The following is a 15,583-nucleotide window of genomic DNA, read 5'->3' as shown; positions in this document are numbered from 1 at the left end:
ACTTCTTGCAGTTTCTTATTGTATCAGATTCTTTTTTTAAGTTTGTAATAAAAAGATGACAAAAATAAGCATGAGAAATAATCTGCTTGTCTTGTCATTTTGTCCATTTTATTTCAATCTGATAGATGAAAATTGCTCGGTATGTAACAACAATGCCAGTTCATAATTCAGGCCTTGTTTTAATACCAGAACGACAGAATCGGTTATTCCTAGACACACTTGATTTAATTTGCCCTTTTGAAAAATTCCTCCCACTCCCACACACATAATTAAGCCTGTACTCTTCTCACTGTGTCTCCCGTCAAGTTGGAGATTAGAAATACATTTGCATATTTTAAATAATGTTTTACATATGACTAATGGGATTTTAGATGTATTTTAGAATTTTATTTTTTTAATTTTTTTTTTTTTGTAAAAGCATGACTTGATTTTTCCACATCTGTGATCAAAGTAATCTTTCAGAGCTTGCGCTCCCTGGTGGCACTTTTCAAAAAAGCAAATTGACACCTCCCACTGCTCCCTCAGTGCCAGCTTTAACCCCTGAGGGTGACTGTTTGTTGTTGATGTTTCTGCACTCCTACCAGCTCACTCGTGCATCGTTTTCCCTCCCTCCTCACACTCCCCCCTCCTCATCTTTCAGGCTGCAGTTACGTAATTCGTGCACACAAGGGAGAGATGTTGCATAACATACTGAACATGTCGAGAATAATAAACTGGGGGGCGGGGGCGCAATTGTAAACGTGAACATCAAACAAATGGCTTTGTGTTGTAGCGTGCGGTATAGCATAGTGGAAAGGAGCAGGACTCTGAAAGGTTGCAGTTTGATTCCCCGCTGCAGCACCGCTGTTGTACCCTTGGGCAAGGTACTTAAGCCAGAATTGCCTCAGTAAATATCCAGCTGTATAAATGAGTAAGGAAAAAACTGTAACCTATGTAAGTCGCTCTGGATAAGAGCATCTGCTAAATGCCAATAGTGGAATGTTTTGTGTGTGAAACGGAGAACATTCCTTTGTCCTCCTGTTCCGCTGCTAACACTGTGCATCTCACTGCCTCTCAAAACAGCGGTCTGACTCAGTAGGTCAGTGATGACTCGCTGAAGTCGGCACAGCACAAACAAAAGGCTGATAAAGGGCACGTGAATGTGATCCTGGGACGCACAGGAGGAAGGTAAATACCACAGCTGGCAGGGAATAAATATTGTATACTCTTTATTAATGTGGCCGACACTGAACATTTATGACATACTGTGGTCACACCGTAAAATACAAAACTTGCGGAGACAAAATGCAAAAATAAAATATTCATAGAAAACTCACCCACTCCAGGAAATGCACATCATTCAAATATTGAGAAAAAAAAAACAAGAGTGACCTAAATGGAGAATATGTTTTGTTTTCTCAAGGATTTTTTTCTATTACTGTGCAATAGCCATAATAACTGCTATATTGCAGGAATCTTAATTTCAAGGTAAAACTATTGATTTGTGTCCTGTAACTCAGCATTGCCCACAGCCTGATCTTAAGCGATCAATTTAGACCATTCTCAATCCACAGTGTAATTTTGAATCAGCATTCATAGCCACACTGCCCATGCATAATGCTGATTATATCAATATCTACATTAGAAAGAGACTGTGATGTACAATAATTAGCCTCACATAATTGCTCAGGCCCTCCACATCTCTGACCTTTCATCACATATGAGGTGTATCACTGTTTCCCTGCTTCCTTCTCACTCTTTGTAAATTGAGCCTAGAAAGTGGGAAAAAAAAAGTGTTGTTGACAAGTTGTCGCAGGAAAAAAAAAATGTTTAATAAAGGAAAAAAAAAATCAATGTCACAGTACCCAGAGTTCTTTAGAAAGAGTAACAGAGTCAGGTGTAGCATGAGTTAAGTTGGATTCAGACTGAGGTCCATTTTTGGCAAATCAGGGTGTAGAGAGAGAGTGACTGTGACACAGTACCACTGAAAATACTCCAAAAAGGGAGATAAGTCCTATACCCCAAAAGCAGTAACTAACTAAACTCAGTAAAGGGATCATAATCATGTCTCCAAAACTTTCGATGAAAGAAAATAAGACACTTGAACCTCCAGAAGAATTGTGGATTAGGCCACAAGGTCACAACCCTAATACACACATGCTTCCTGACACTCCAAACAGACATTTTCAAACAAACACTAGTAAATATAATGGCTACCACTGAAAACTGTTTCAGGTTATCATGCATATACATGGCTTAATTTCTTGTAAGTTCGATGCAGACACGTGAGCCTTTTCAAAGTACTCAAAACAATCTAGATGAGTTACAGTTACTACGGCTGTTATCAATGCAAGATCAGGTTAATCGGAGAAACACCTGTGGTCCATCGCTTTTGAAACTTACAAGGCTTACAATCTTTTGTCCAAAATCACTACAATAGTTCTTTGACATAGTTTCAGACTTTGTTTTATTCAAAAAGATTTCCAAGTACCCTCTGAGGTGATTACATTCTCAGTACATCTCTAAAATGAAGTTAATTTGGTGAACACATGGTACTGTCACAAATTACCAGCAGCCTGCACTGGAAGCACAAACTGGAAGCCATTTCAAAATTTTCTTGGAAAGCTCCACAGACAATTTGCAGCAGACTGGCCACAAAGAAAAGGTTGTTTTCTGACATGTACCCACCAGTGAAGCTAGGCAAATGGAGCACTGAGCCGTAACACCAAAGACACTTGAGGGTTTTGGGTCCTTTTGTTAAACCAACATGTTTATTTGACCCAGAAAAACCCAGTTTTCAACTAGGGTCTGCACTGATGATTCCTCTCCCACACAGTAACCCTGGATCAGTTTCATTTCCCCCCACTAAAAATGGAATGGGTTAGGATAAGAATTGGGTAAACTGACCCCCAGACTTTTGTGGGCATGAAATAACCACTGCGTTTCTGGTTTTGCCTCAGTGCATTTTGATTCAGCTGATCTCGTTTCAGCATTCTTTTAACTGCCACTATGACAGAGCTGATGTTAAATACTTCAATTTAAAGGTCCAATGAGGTAAGCAAGAGATCAGTTGGAACTGAAGTCCTCCAATACAGCCCAGCTCCAGTGTGAGTTAAAAACCCATTCAATTCCAACAATACATTGAATCTGTAAGTCATTCACAGAAATCCCTGGCTTATTTTTTGCAGTGAACATAGATAAGAATAAGAATAGCACAACAATATATATCAAGCAGATATCTACTGCACTGATCATGGTCATTTGTTCATTATACAAAGATTTGTAAGTGAAGATTTAAATGTTCACTTCTGACCGAATCATCTGTTTGCACTTGTCAACAATATTGACAATTTTAGAAAGATATGACAAAACACAGATATTTACAGGGGTTTTAAGCAGGTAGTAGCAACTACTTATGTGAGGGCTCAAATACGAGATCTTTCTAATGGACTACACTGCAGTACAAAGCCTAGTGCCCTGTATTACACTGAGTGAATAAAACAAACTTTCACACTATATACACCGCCTAAGATCCTGAAGAAAGCCCAAAACATGACTTCATCTGCCATATAAAAGAAACAGTCTCCACCCGCTTCCTAATCTCAAAGCCATTTAAAGAAATTCCTGTTAAAAACAGGGGTGAGACTGATAGCTACATTATTGCGAAAAAACATCATCTATATATGGAACAAAATCGCTTCAATGTAGGTCAGGCTATTTCTAACTACTCCCCACGTGCCACATAAAAAATGTATTTTCCCTTTCTTTGCCCCTCCAACCCATCTTTAAACTTTCTGCATGAGATGATTTCAAAACTGCTAAGAGTGCAAAAGAAATTCACACAGAAATTACATTTTTAAGTGGTGCATTTGAAATAAAAAGTCTAGCTATATACTTATAAAAACACACACATATGAATGATGAATGCAATTCTCAAGGTACCATCACAGTCAAGGGACACATAGCTCTCGATCACATTTTTTCATTTGCATCCACTGTCTCGTCTTTTTATGATCCCACGGTCTTCTTTGACTTATCAACTATTAATTAGTCATCTCTTTCACCAGGATCAAGCAATCCTGCAAGCACTAATCAATGAATCAATCACTGCTTATATGACCTCCACCTGTCTCTACAGGAGTACTTCGAACAGAGGAGAAAAACAGTCACTTATCACAGCAGTGGAAAGAGAGGAAGACACGGGGGAATGAAAAGATTTACTATTCATTATTCAAAGTATTCATGCTTTGAAAGAGTATTGCATTTACCTGTTTTGACTTAATCAAGCTCAGTCAGAGCATGATTCTGACCTATTGCTCCACTGATAAGGAAGCTGGCTGGTGGTTCAGTGTTATGATTTTTTTTTTTTGCCTGCAACAACCACCACAGGCAACCTGGTACTGTATTGTGTATGCGTCAGTGTGAGTTCATTTGTGAACCGGCACCTCTCCGACTTCCTGTGTCTGCCACGAGTTGTGTTTTGAGTGTGCACCCCAGGCTCCGTGTTCGTCCCCCCCCCATGCACACTGGTTTGTTACCATCTGTGTGTTAGCAGGGCCTCACGTGTCTTGTGGGTGGAGTTTTCTTGTTTTTTTGAAACTGACACAGTGCTCTGTGCTCAGCCCAGGGACCAGGACAGAAAGAGATGTTCTGAAGCGTCGCTGTGTGCACCAGCCAGCGGGTGACCGAGGGTAACGGACCGACAGGTGTGCAGCTCTTTTTGTCCTTTACAGCGGCCCGTACTTGGCCTGGTAGCGGGTGAGCAGGTTCTTGCAGCGGCCGCAGTCCTTACGCAGCTCAGCCACCTCCTGCCGCAGAGCCGCATTCTCCCGCTCCAGGAAGGCGGCCCGCACCGTGATCTGGTTCTCCTTTAGACGCCGCGCATCGCGAGAGCGCTTGGCTGCCACGTTGTTCTTCTTCCTCCTCTGCCAGTACTTATCGTCCTGAGAGGGTGTTGGGGTGGAAGGGTGAGGGGAAAGAGCAAAGAGAGAGCAGGAGAATGTTAATCAACAAACCCCAGCCCCATCACCTCAACTTCTACACACTATGAAAACAGAATTGCTACAATTTTTAACATAACCGTGGCTTTTTACATGTAATTCACATACGGCCCACTGAACCCACTGAGAAGTTCAGGGCAAGGTGCAGGGCAATTCTGCGAAAGGCTACCGTGACTGTTTTTCACACTAAAGGTCCCACAGTGCACCAGCAGGCAAACGCTGTTGAAGGATGGGTGAATCCCCCTGATGCTGTCAAAGTAACTCTCACGTGCCCAAGCCAGGGAGCCAAGAGCAAAGAGCTGAGAGGTCTGGGAAACCTACCCACCACTATCCCCGGTGGGACCAAGCTAATTTGTTCAGCTGGTGTATTGTCAAAAAATGACATGTCTGGTTTTAAACCCAGGCTAGAGGGCAAAGTCTGTGCTTGGTGCAAGTATTTTTACTGTCTGAGCCGCTTGGGAGCCCAGTTACTTTTTAGGCAATTTGATGAAATATTCATTAAACCTAGACGCATGACTCTAACCATAAAATACAGACAGCAGTGTGTAACAGACTTGTTTAGAGTTGAAAACTATGGTTGTTGATTATTTGAAAATAGATTGAAAGTGTGATTTCCTTGCAGGGTTGTCTACTTTTGTTATGATTCATTATGCTCAGGTCATATTCACCATATATTTTTGGGGTAAAATCATTGTCCCCATTCTACCCCCGCTGGGGAACGCTTACCTTCTGTTCCTCGGGCACAAACACCTTCTTGGCCTTTTTGATCATGGGCTGTGGCTTCAGCTCGTCATCGGAGAAGCGGTGTTTGCGCGGGTTGAACAGCTCACCCCCCGGCACACTGGACAGCACCAGGTCTGTGGGGTCTGGCTGGAAGTTCACATCCACGTCGATGTCCTCCGGGTTGACCGGGGACGGGGTAGCACGTTCCAGCTCCTTGCTCTTTTCTGAGGAGAGAGACACGTTTACAGCGAGCGCCATTCCGTGATCAGTCCTGCTCATCTCCACTTACCAGAGCGTGGAGTCATCTTTACCTACATTCGACTTAACCAGCATGCATCTTTGATTACCCTCTATGTGTTTGCTCCCTGAGGGTGGATGTCAAACTGACATCTTTTTTTAATCCAATCAGAAACCACCTAGGTGAACCTGTTTGTGTTTCAGCACTATGCCTAGTGGACCTCTGCACGTGCTGACATGTCTTGTGTATACAGTGCCTTATGTCTATCTGTCAGCCCCTGCCTGTCCCCTCACCTGTGACAACTTTGGTTGGGACCTCACTGGTGGACTCAGACACAGTGTCGGCTTCCTCTTCCTCTACACCCTGATCGAGCTCCACAGATGACAGCAGGGGGACAGGGGCCTCCCCCTTGGCGTGCTCCTTGCTTAGGTTCTTCTGCAGCTCCTCCTCCAAGGACGCTGGGATCCCGTTCTCCAGCAGAAACTCATCAAGGTCCATGTACTCCAGGTGGAAGGTCTCCCCATCGTAAGGGATGGTCTTCTCCCAAATGGCGGGCGTCAGGGAGGCTGACACCCCACCCGCCCCAGCGCTGCCCCCGCCTCCCCCACTTTCTCCATCATTTTCTGAACACAGCTTCTCCTTGTCTTTCTCTGTGAGGGGGCGGGGAGAAGACAGGATGAGTAAGCGGATTGGAGTGAGAGTGAGAGAAGCAGAGTGTTTGACAGCGTGTTTGACAGAGGGAATGAGAGAGAAAAATTGGGAGGGGGGGGGGTGTTGGGGGGTGTGGTTAGAAAGAAATGAGATAGGAGGTAGGAGATTAAAACTGACATTGATGTGGGCACACAAAACAAAGTGCTCTATAAAAACACCACCATTCATACAGCAGAAGTTTTCCTGACATCCCCAGGGTATTGTACCTGATATTCCAACTCAAGTAACTTCCCACACTTGGATTAACTTTTTGCCTTTTGCTAAGAGGGATGGGGGATTCAATAAAGCTTGCTGTCATTTATTTTGTCAGCCGGAGTTTTGGCTTTTTCCTCGAGCGAATCTGAGGCTGTTTTATGGATGTTTCGCTGAGAACCGCCAAATTAATGGGGGGCAAAAAGTAAACTCCAGGGTGTTCCCTGAGATGGTGTGCTAAAACAAGACTAAGTAAAACAGCTAGTAAAAATCAGTAAACTTTCCTGACTGGTGACTGGCACTATAGTTATTGAGGTGGGTGAAAAGTCAATACATATTTTGGGAACCTCCGAAAAACTAGTCTCACATGAGTGGAACAAGGATTCCATGCTACTGAGTTTTCTCTCCAATTTTCCCCTGAGACCCAGCTATTAATGTTCTCTGTAATGGCCATTTGTGTTTGCACAGTGTAAGGACACAGTATATCTAATTTAAAGCCTTACTTTTACCTATACATTTTCCCCATTACATTCACCACCATATCAGTTTAAAGGGATTTTTTTTTTACAGATTTTAATGGTTACTTCATAGTCATTAGCGACAGCTCAAATGACTTTCTAAATAGTTCCATTACTTAAATAATTAGTTTCTATAGAATCTTGAACACAATTGCATATTAATGATGATTCAAAACATGCTCTTCCAGTGGACAAAGGAATGTGTATTTTTGTATGTGATGAACACAGCTAAATACATTTTGGTTAATATAAACGTAGTACAACGATTATTTAATAATGGGGAATATCGAAGCAACATTTGATTAAGAATAGACAGTGGATGACAGAGCGAGGAAGCAACTGCAGACTCGTGGGACAGAAACAAACACAAAGCCACTTTATCTTTTATTGTAGGAACACATCACATGGTTTGCATGATCTGGACGGTGAACATTCTGGGATACGAAGTTGGAAAAAATGACCGTTTAATAAATATAACATTACAATTCCAAATTGCTATTTCGACTCGAGTCAATTAAAGCAATTTCAATACGTAATATTTAAATTTATGATATTCATTTATACAAACATTTGTCCATGAAGATCTGGCCATAAAAATAAATAAAAAAACAATTCTAATAAACCACTTAGCAAGAGCAAAAGTGCAATAATTTACACTTAGCTACATATTTATGTTAACGGCTGACCTATTCATTACACTGAAGGACACTGGCACCAGAATAAGTAACTAGTCAACCCACATGCATAACTAGCTACCGTGAAGTTACAGCAATACAACAGACAAGCAAGCCAACCCAACCTAATTAGTGTGCTTTTAAAAAAGGACAGGCTAGCTAGCTAACAAGTAACCAGTCACTAACTTTTTAAGACCATTGGCTGATTCAGATCGGTGTGCATGTAGGCTAGTACATGCGTCTGTTCAGCGACAGCTCTCCAGATTCTCATATTGCGCTCAAAAGGGTGCGCTTTGTTGCTTGCGGACGGGTTGATCCATGCACTTGTCGTATTCGTGACATGCAGCCAAAGCCTTACCGTCATCGCCATCCTCAAGAATATTCGGTGGGGGAATATCCATTATCTTCTTTAAAACGAAAGGGAACGACCGCTGCGCATCGGACCTGGGCTCCGGAGCCACTGTGGTCGTCGTCTCTACCGGCATTGTTAGCTTCTGTCTCGCCAGGTGTAAAGATGATACTGCGTGAATGAAAGCTAAACAAAGGCGTGAAGTTGTATTTAGGCTGCCAACCTCTGTGCCCGGGAAACCTGTTTGGCAAAAGCAATGTTTTAGACCAAACAACAACACTGCACTGCCACTCCTGCGCTTGACCCGATTCCCCGCCTCCTCGCAATATTCACCACCCCCCAGTGCGGATAGGTCACATTTGCGCCTTACACATGAATATTACTTCTACACAAAGACGGGGCTATATCTATTCCATACCCTTCATGTCTATTGGTCGACGTAGGTGCCGATCCCCCTCATTATGCATTACGCTGCCTGTATACATTCCGAGGGAACGTGATGACAGAAAGTACATTTTGTCCTAGACAGATTTGTATTCGGTGGGTAGCCTGCTTGCTCTATGGATAGCGCGCATAGGGAACCTGACAAAGAGCCACCGGGGACTAGTGGTTTTATATGACTTTCTCTGCCTCATAAAGCGAGATATATATTATCTCGCTATATGAGGCAAAGGAGGCGCACAGGAAATGTATGAGCACAGATGTGACAGTAATATTTATCAACCTGTGCAAGTAGCATCAAAATACTGAAAAAACGTTAACTGGCTACCTGGCTAGTATTACTGCAAAGTAAAATGTCGTGATCCAGCTAGATGCACCGCCGACTTTCTATCAGTCAGCAACATTATTGTGCAATTATCTGTCCCTTTCGACGTGAAATGATGAGTAGGGTCTGTCCCCTCGCGTGGCAAAACACGTGCAACCTCCGCACTCTCACGTGCCAGCACCCAGCAAGGCTGCAGGAGGCATGATCAGTTACACGTGTGTGCCAGGGCGGGGACACATGAAAGTGCAGGCATACAGCCAAACGCATTCTTTGCGTGAGTGCTACATTAATTTCCTAATGACATGATATTTCGAAGTAATAATGTGTGGAAGTGTTGCTATTCTACCTACAATAATTCTATTGCCAATGGATAAAGATGTAGAGTAAATCTCTAAAGAACAGTGTCCTTGTGGAAAATGAACGACCTTATTCCAGTGTTAAACGTGGGTAACATGACACTTTGGATATTTACAGTAAATAGTCATTTGCAGTTACAAGAATGCATAACGTTTCCCGGTCTCTAATGCACTCTCATCATGAATGGAAAAAAATACAATGAACGCAACCTTAATGCGTTAATGCAACAGAAACCGCATTTTGTTGGAAGGGACTGGACTCTGGTGTTAGGCTTAGGGACAATAACATTTATCTCAATGTCTTCTCCGTCTAATAAGAATAAATAGAAAGGAAACTATGTTGGCAGGGCAGTGTGTAAGAGATGGCGCCCGCGCGCGTCTGATCGCGATGCGACTGTGCGCTGTTCTGCAGGACACGCAAGAACATCGTGTACCTAACTGTTCCAGGCACTGCCGCTTTTCTATTTTTTCTTGCTCTCGAGTCTGTTAGCTATTCAGTACACAGGAAGGGTGCGGGGGAAAAAAGTAAAAGGGGAGGTATCAGGCCCCTACCAAAATGTTTGTGTATACACGTTTAGAGTTGTATTTATAACTGGGGAAGAAATGGGGTGCACTGGTGAAACGTATTTTGGCCAAAACACCAACTACTAGCCACTGCCCTAGAGTACAAGGTTTCAACCCCCGCACAGTACATGCTAACATAGTCTCATGCCTCTGAAACATATTGGAATACAACGACCATGATAATGCATACTACATCTACAATGTATTATGAGAAAATCCAAAGATCTAGGCTCCGTGCATAAAAATTACATTCTCAAAACAAATTGTCTCCCACTGGAGACCTATGCTCTTATCCACAGCTGACTTAAAAGTGCAAGTACATCAAGTGGAAAAATGCATCAAGTGGCATGAAAAGCTGTACAAACAGGACAGTACTGATCATATAAGAATATGCATCAGCACCACACAACACAGTGCTCAGGTCACTAATAACATTTAGAATAAAGTGTGTACAAAAAAGACCACTGAGAGGTTTTCAGTCTCAGGTGTCTTCCATGTTAAATAAACATGTAACATCATGAGAATTGTCAAGAAACAGACATTACACACTAACGACTCTACAAAACAGTACACTTCTACTTTCATCTTTGAAATAATTCAGATTTAATTCAGATTCGCTGTTACATCTTTTTTATACAGCAACAAAGATATTAAGCAGGATTCTTTACATTGCATATGGTTGGTGGAAATTTCCTACTCCCTGTGAAACAGTCTAAGCAGGTTTTATTGTGTTCTGTATTGTCCTTGCCTTCTTTCACAGCTGCTAGCACTGTAAATCAGGTCAGTCCCAGTGATCTTGTTAGAGGTTGGCATATGACACTGCATTCTTAAAAATAGAATAATACCCTATCAACAATCTCCACACTGGCATTGTGATCGACTGTTCACATAATTCTGTGTAGCCCAGATTTTTGAGAGTGGCTACAGGATCGAGCCACTGTTGAGGAAAGCATGTGCTGAACATAAGCGTTTCATTTCAGAATATTTAACTTCTTCATAAGTATCAGCATTAACATTGTCGGACAGGTCCTACACTATATGTTTGTTAAAGCATTATTGTTTTGGAGGATATTGATATTTGTGACATTGAAACATGAAATATTGGCTGCAAAAATTAATCTGTACAATTTGGAGCAAAGAATGTTTGTCAAACAACCTCTATACAGGACAGTCCAATTACAGTATTATATGCTTGCTTAAGTCCTTTTAACAGTCACTATACAGTACTTTTCAATAAATAAAGCTAACTTCTCAATGTAGCACGCTACAGGATCCAAGAATCAAACAACTTATATAATGGTATATTGTACATTCATTGCACTGGTAGCTAGCTAATATGAAACAGCTCACCACCCTTGAAAATTATGAGGCACAATTTTGGCTATGCTGTACATAATTTTAAAAATGCAGAAAACACAAAGAAGAAAGCTAACAAGAAGTGAACCAAATACTTTTATGTTTTTGTAGCAGCCTTAACCAATTCAATGAAAGAAGTGGATAGGAATGCAAATATGCTTTCCATGTTTTCCCTCTTCTGGGGTAGGAACAGTTAAATGTAAAGGGCACCTGTTTCTGTTAAGCTGGTAACTTTTTTCCACATCTACCTTTGAGACTTGACCCCAGGATTACTGAAAGAGATACAGCAAGCAGAACAGGCTCTTCATAACATGACTTTGCTGCAGTAAAAAAAAGAGTCAAACTTCCTATCACTAAGTAGCAGTATATTACTAGCTGGTGGTAATTTAGATGCTGATTGTCCCTGAGATGCCTTGAGAAGCCTCAAAATTAGATATGAATGTTAGCTGAAGTTTGACCTTGTTCAAAAAAAAAATGTCTGCACTGTTGCTGTGTGTTAAGTGAACGTGCAGGCATTTTCCAGCTCAGTTATGACAAACTCATTAAACACTGTTAGTTTAGCTAATGAAATTCTTTACCAACACTTTTCCATTAACTCACCTTGGCTGTGACAATGTTTCTAAAGAACAGACCAGTATTGTTTGTTAAATCAAATATTTTGAAGTGTTTTTTTTAAAAAAGGCCAACATACTACAATTGGCCACTTTTCAGTGAAACCAATGGCAAAAGATTTTGAGAGAAAACTTAGGTGCAACATTCAGAGCTCTGTGGGGTAAAGCAGGTGATGTTATCCAGGTTCACCTGTAAATATAAGGTCTTACACACGTCTACATTCTTTACTTGTCTCAGGGTCTACCTGTGTACCATGCTGCAGTGAGGTTTCACATATACATTAAACAGGTTACTTAGCTGGGGCCTTCTTTGGTGCTGGTTAGAAAATCAAAGGGAACATACATAGTGCAATTTTTAAGCTCAGAAATGTTTTTGTGAATTGCTAAAAACCCGTTCCTTAATGGCTCCATGAGTACATTATCTGAACCATTAATGTACAACCACTGTACAAGGTGTGCGGGCACAGTGCTGTGTGTTTGTGCATAGTATGATGTCATATATGGCCACCTTTCAGCCATCTGTCAATGTTGCTGTGACAAAGACTCCGCCTGGCGTGAACAATGTCAGCATGAGTCTGTGCAGTCTTCACCTCATACGTTGAGCATAATATAAGTTGTGCTGGGTGGGACCATAGTCACAAAAAATGAAAAAAATGTTTCATTACCCAGGTGAGAGCCTGGGTGTGTTTGTGCAAGAAACTGAAAGGGTACATCCATGCCTGCAATAAGGAATGTGATTTGGGGGTACCAGTACGTGGGCGCACCGGCCTGCACTGCCGTGGCTCACAAAAATATTTCTGTGACGTTACATCACACTCATATGTGTCTGCGTGTGTCCAGGTCTCGCCGTGTGTGTGATTTGCTGAAGAATTCATGTAATTTAGCTTTGTTCAAGGACTACTGTGAGTCCCTGTATGCATGCCTAATGGATCTACAAGTACTGCAGTCACTGCTTCTGCCACCTCACTGAAATCACACATTCCATTCAACAAAGGCATGTGCACATTACTGCAGGGAGCAGGGTCCACTTTTACCCCCCCTCCCCTCCCCTCCCCCTCCCCCTCCCCCAAAAGGAGCTGGGAGGTAAGGATATAAATAACAACCCAACACCCTCAAGTGCCCCAAAAAATGTTCTTTCCAAAGTGCAGGCATCTCATTTCTCAAATGAGAGTGCAACAGGCAACAGATAATAAAGGCGCAAAGTAACCAGGAACATACTGACTAAAACATGAATACAGTCTACCACTAATTCCTACTCCAACAGCCAAAAGTCTGAATCAGTAATGACGTCATGCCATGATATAATTTCATGCGCTGAAGAACTACCAGGTTGTTACTGTGTTTTCCCTGCATCACTTTCATAAACTCAAATTAAACTCGCCAACTTGTTGCTGGCCATTCTCCCTTCATGCATCACACAAATGATACTCTTGTTAAATAAAAAGGATACTATGCAACTTCATGCCGCATCTTTATTTGCATTCAAACGGCGCGATTAGACGGTTCAATTACGACTCATGATTCTTCGTCTCGATTTCCAACTCTTTGACGTTACACCAAGTTAGCTCGGGGCAACGGGCAAAAGATTAAGTGCGATTTCAAGTCCTTTTCTATTGCGTACTTTCGAAATCCAAAACCAGAACGTTAATTTACTGAAGCCAGAATGCCACGTTCTGTAATATATATTACAGAAGTGTGATGTTACATATACAGGCGATAGATTGTATTGCCTTACCTTTGCTGTTGATGGTAGGAGCCGAGTAAGGATATTCAAGCAACGCTTTTAAAACTTCTGGAATATCACTTCCGACCTCAAGGAATTCGTTGACAGCAGACATCTCAAATGACTTAGAAAAAATACATTCATTAATAAATTGTAATATTATTAATAAATTGTATCTGCTGAATTCGGGTGGTGTTATCGACTAGACTAACTAAACCCAGTTCGCCTGCAAAGTGGGCTAAAAGCGCAGTTGCTAGCTAAATGCAAGTAGAAAAAAAAATATTTTGATGTAGCCTCCAGGCTTGACCACTGGATCACCTGGGAATTCGGAGACTTCGGCTTCGGGGTCATGAGTTTCCGTGATCACTGTATCCAAATAAGTCAATCAACTAGCTCCACCCACAAACTGCCTAATAATGTCACAACAAAGCGAGCTGACCAATGAATAGCTCTGTGCTTGCATTCACAAGCAGACAAGTTTCGATTAGTGGAGGACTCTGGCCGTTTGGAGTACCAGCCGATTGAAAGCTTTGACGAAGGCTTTACTTGTTCGCGCATCACTATATAGTTCGAGACAACTACGAGAAATAACTGCGCCTTAATTAAACGTTTGATTAAAGACAAAATTAAAATATATCCCCAGATACACGTATTTTCTTAAGTAGGCTGCTATGTCTGAAGCCTCATTTAACGATAACGATAACGATTTGTGCAAAGCAATGTACAGCGTTATAGACAACGAGTGAAATATACCGAGTTACATCATTGTACATTTTCTGCGAAACACTTGTAAAGTGATCTCCTTCTTTGTTTTAATCAGTATCCAACTGAAAATTATGTAGATTTCAACAATTCCTTATTGAAACACTTCATCAATTTCTTCATCACTTTTCCTCAGGCATTTAGTTTTGATAGTCAACGTTTCTTGTTTGACGCTGCACATCATACGTTATCATTATTGCCTTTACTCCACATGCGAGTCAGCAACAGAACAAGCGAGCAATTTGGCACAAGCCCTGAATTCTAAGTGACACGAAGAAAAGACCATCGAATGACAAGTGATATTCACTCTGATGTGTCCACCCACTGAAAATAAAGAATGCAACAGCTTTTCTTTTTAAACAATCTGTTTATTGTTAAAGTTTTTTTATATAAGATTTGGTCCATTGGATTCTTCTTTCAATTCCAACCAGGAAAGAAAAAAGGAGAAGAAAAAAACAATACAAAAGGCTTTTTTTCTTTTCATTTTTTAAATCTCTGGTTCTTATCCACTATCCAAGTTATCATAATCAAATCGATGATAACACATACATCTACACTGAGCTTTATTTTACGTGTATGTCAGCTCACGCCTATAGTTTTATAGGGAGAGGAGTACACTTTTGTATATCTAGCAATTATAAAGGTGGTGCTGATGTATGTTGGTTGAGAAACATTTGTAAAATTGCCAGAGGACAGGATTTGAGACTCTGGCATTTGACAATTTGTTTGCAGATGTACACTGTGTATTGACTGTTTGCTTTCATATTTTTATTCCAGAAATGACTGAGGAAAAAAATGAGCACATCCTCAACCGAAACTGCTTTTCCTTAACACACAATTTTAGTGTGGGAGTAGGTAAAAAAAACATCCATGTGTACAGGGCTGTTTGCTTTGATGAAGTTTGTCAGACAGGAACCGAGTTTAGCAAGAAATAATATATAACAATTTTTTCATGCAAGATGAAGGTAGCTCTTTTTAATATAAAATGAAAGCCTGTGACTTCTGAGCACTTCTTGTGATTTTCCATGTTTTGACTTTCATAATCACAATTTCCGTTCCCC

General features: G+C 41.3%; 1 protein-coding gene across 1 annotated transcript; it reads right to left on the bottom strand.

Annotated features, from left to right (window-relative positions):
* Window positions 1-1,189: 1,189 nt before the first annotated feature.
* Window positions 1,190-9,152, bottom strand: tefb (TEF transcription factor, PAR bZIP family member b). Its single transcript, XM_036552331.1, has 4 exons — window positions 8,394-9,152; window positions 6,234-6,590; window positions 5,706-5,926; window positions 1,190-4,922 (listed from the first exon to the last, which is right to left on the bottom strand). Exons 1-4 carry the CDS (start codon window positions 8,518-8,520, stop codon window positions 4,707-4,709), a joined length of 921 nt encoding a protein of 306 aa, XP_036408224.1. The 5' UTR covers window positions 8,521-9,152; the 3' UTR covers window positions 1,190-4,706.
* Between the last annotated feature and the right edge of the window lie 6,431 nt (window positions 9,153-15,583).

This window comes from Megalops cyprinoides, chromosome 19, assembly GCF_013368585.1.
Source record: "Megalops cyprinoides isolate fMegCyp1 chromosome 19, fMegCyp1.pri, whole genome shotgun sequence".
NCBI lineage: Eukaryota > Metazoa > Chordata > Actinopteri > Elopiformes > Megalopidae > Megalops > Megalops cyprinoides.
Note: the sequence above shows the minus strand (reverse complement) of the source record. Positions and strands in the feature narration are given on the sequence as shown.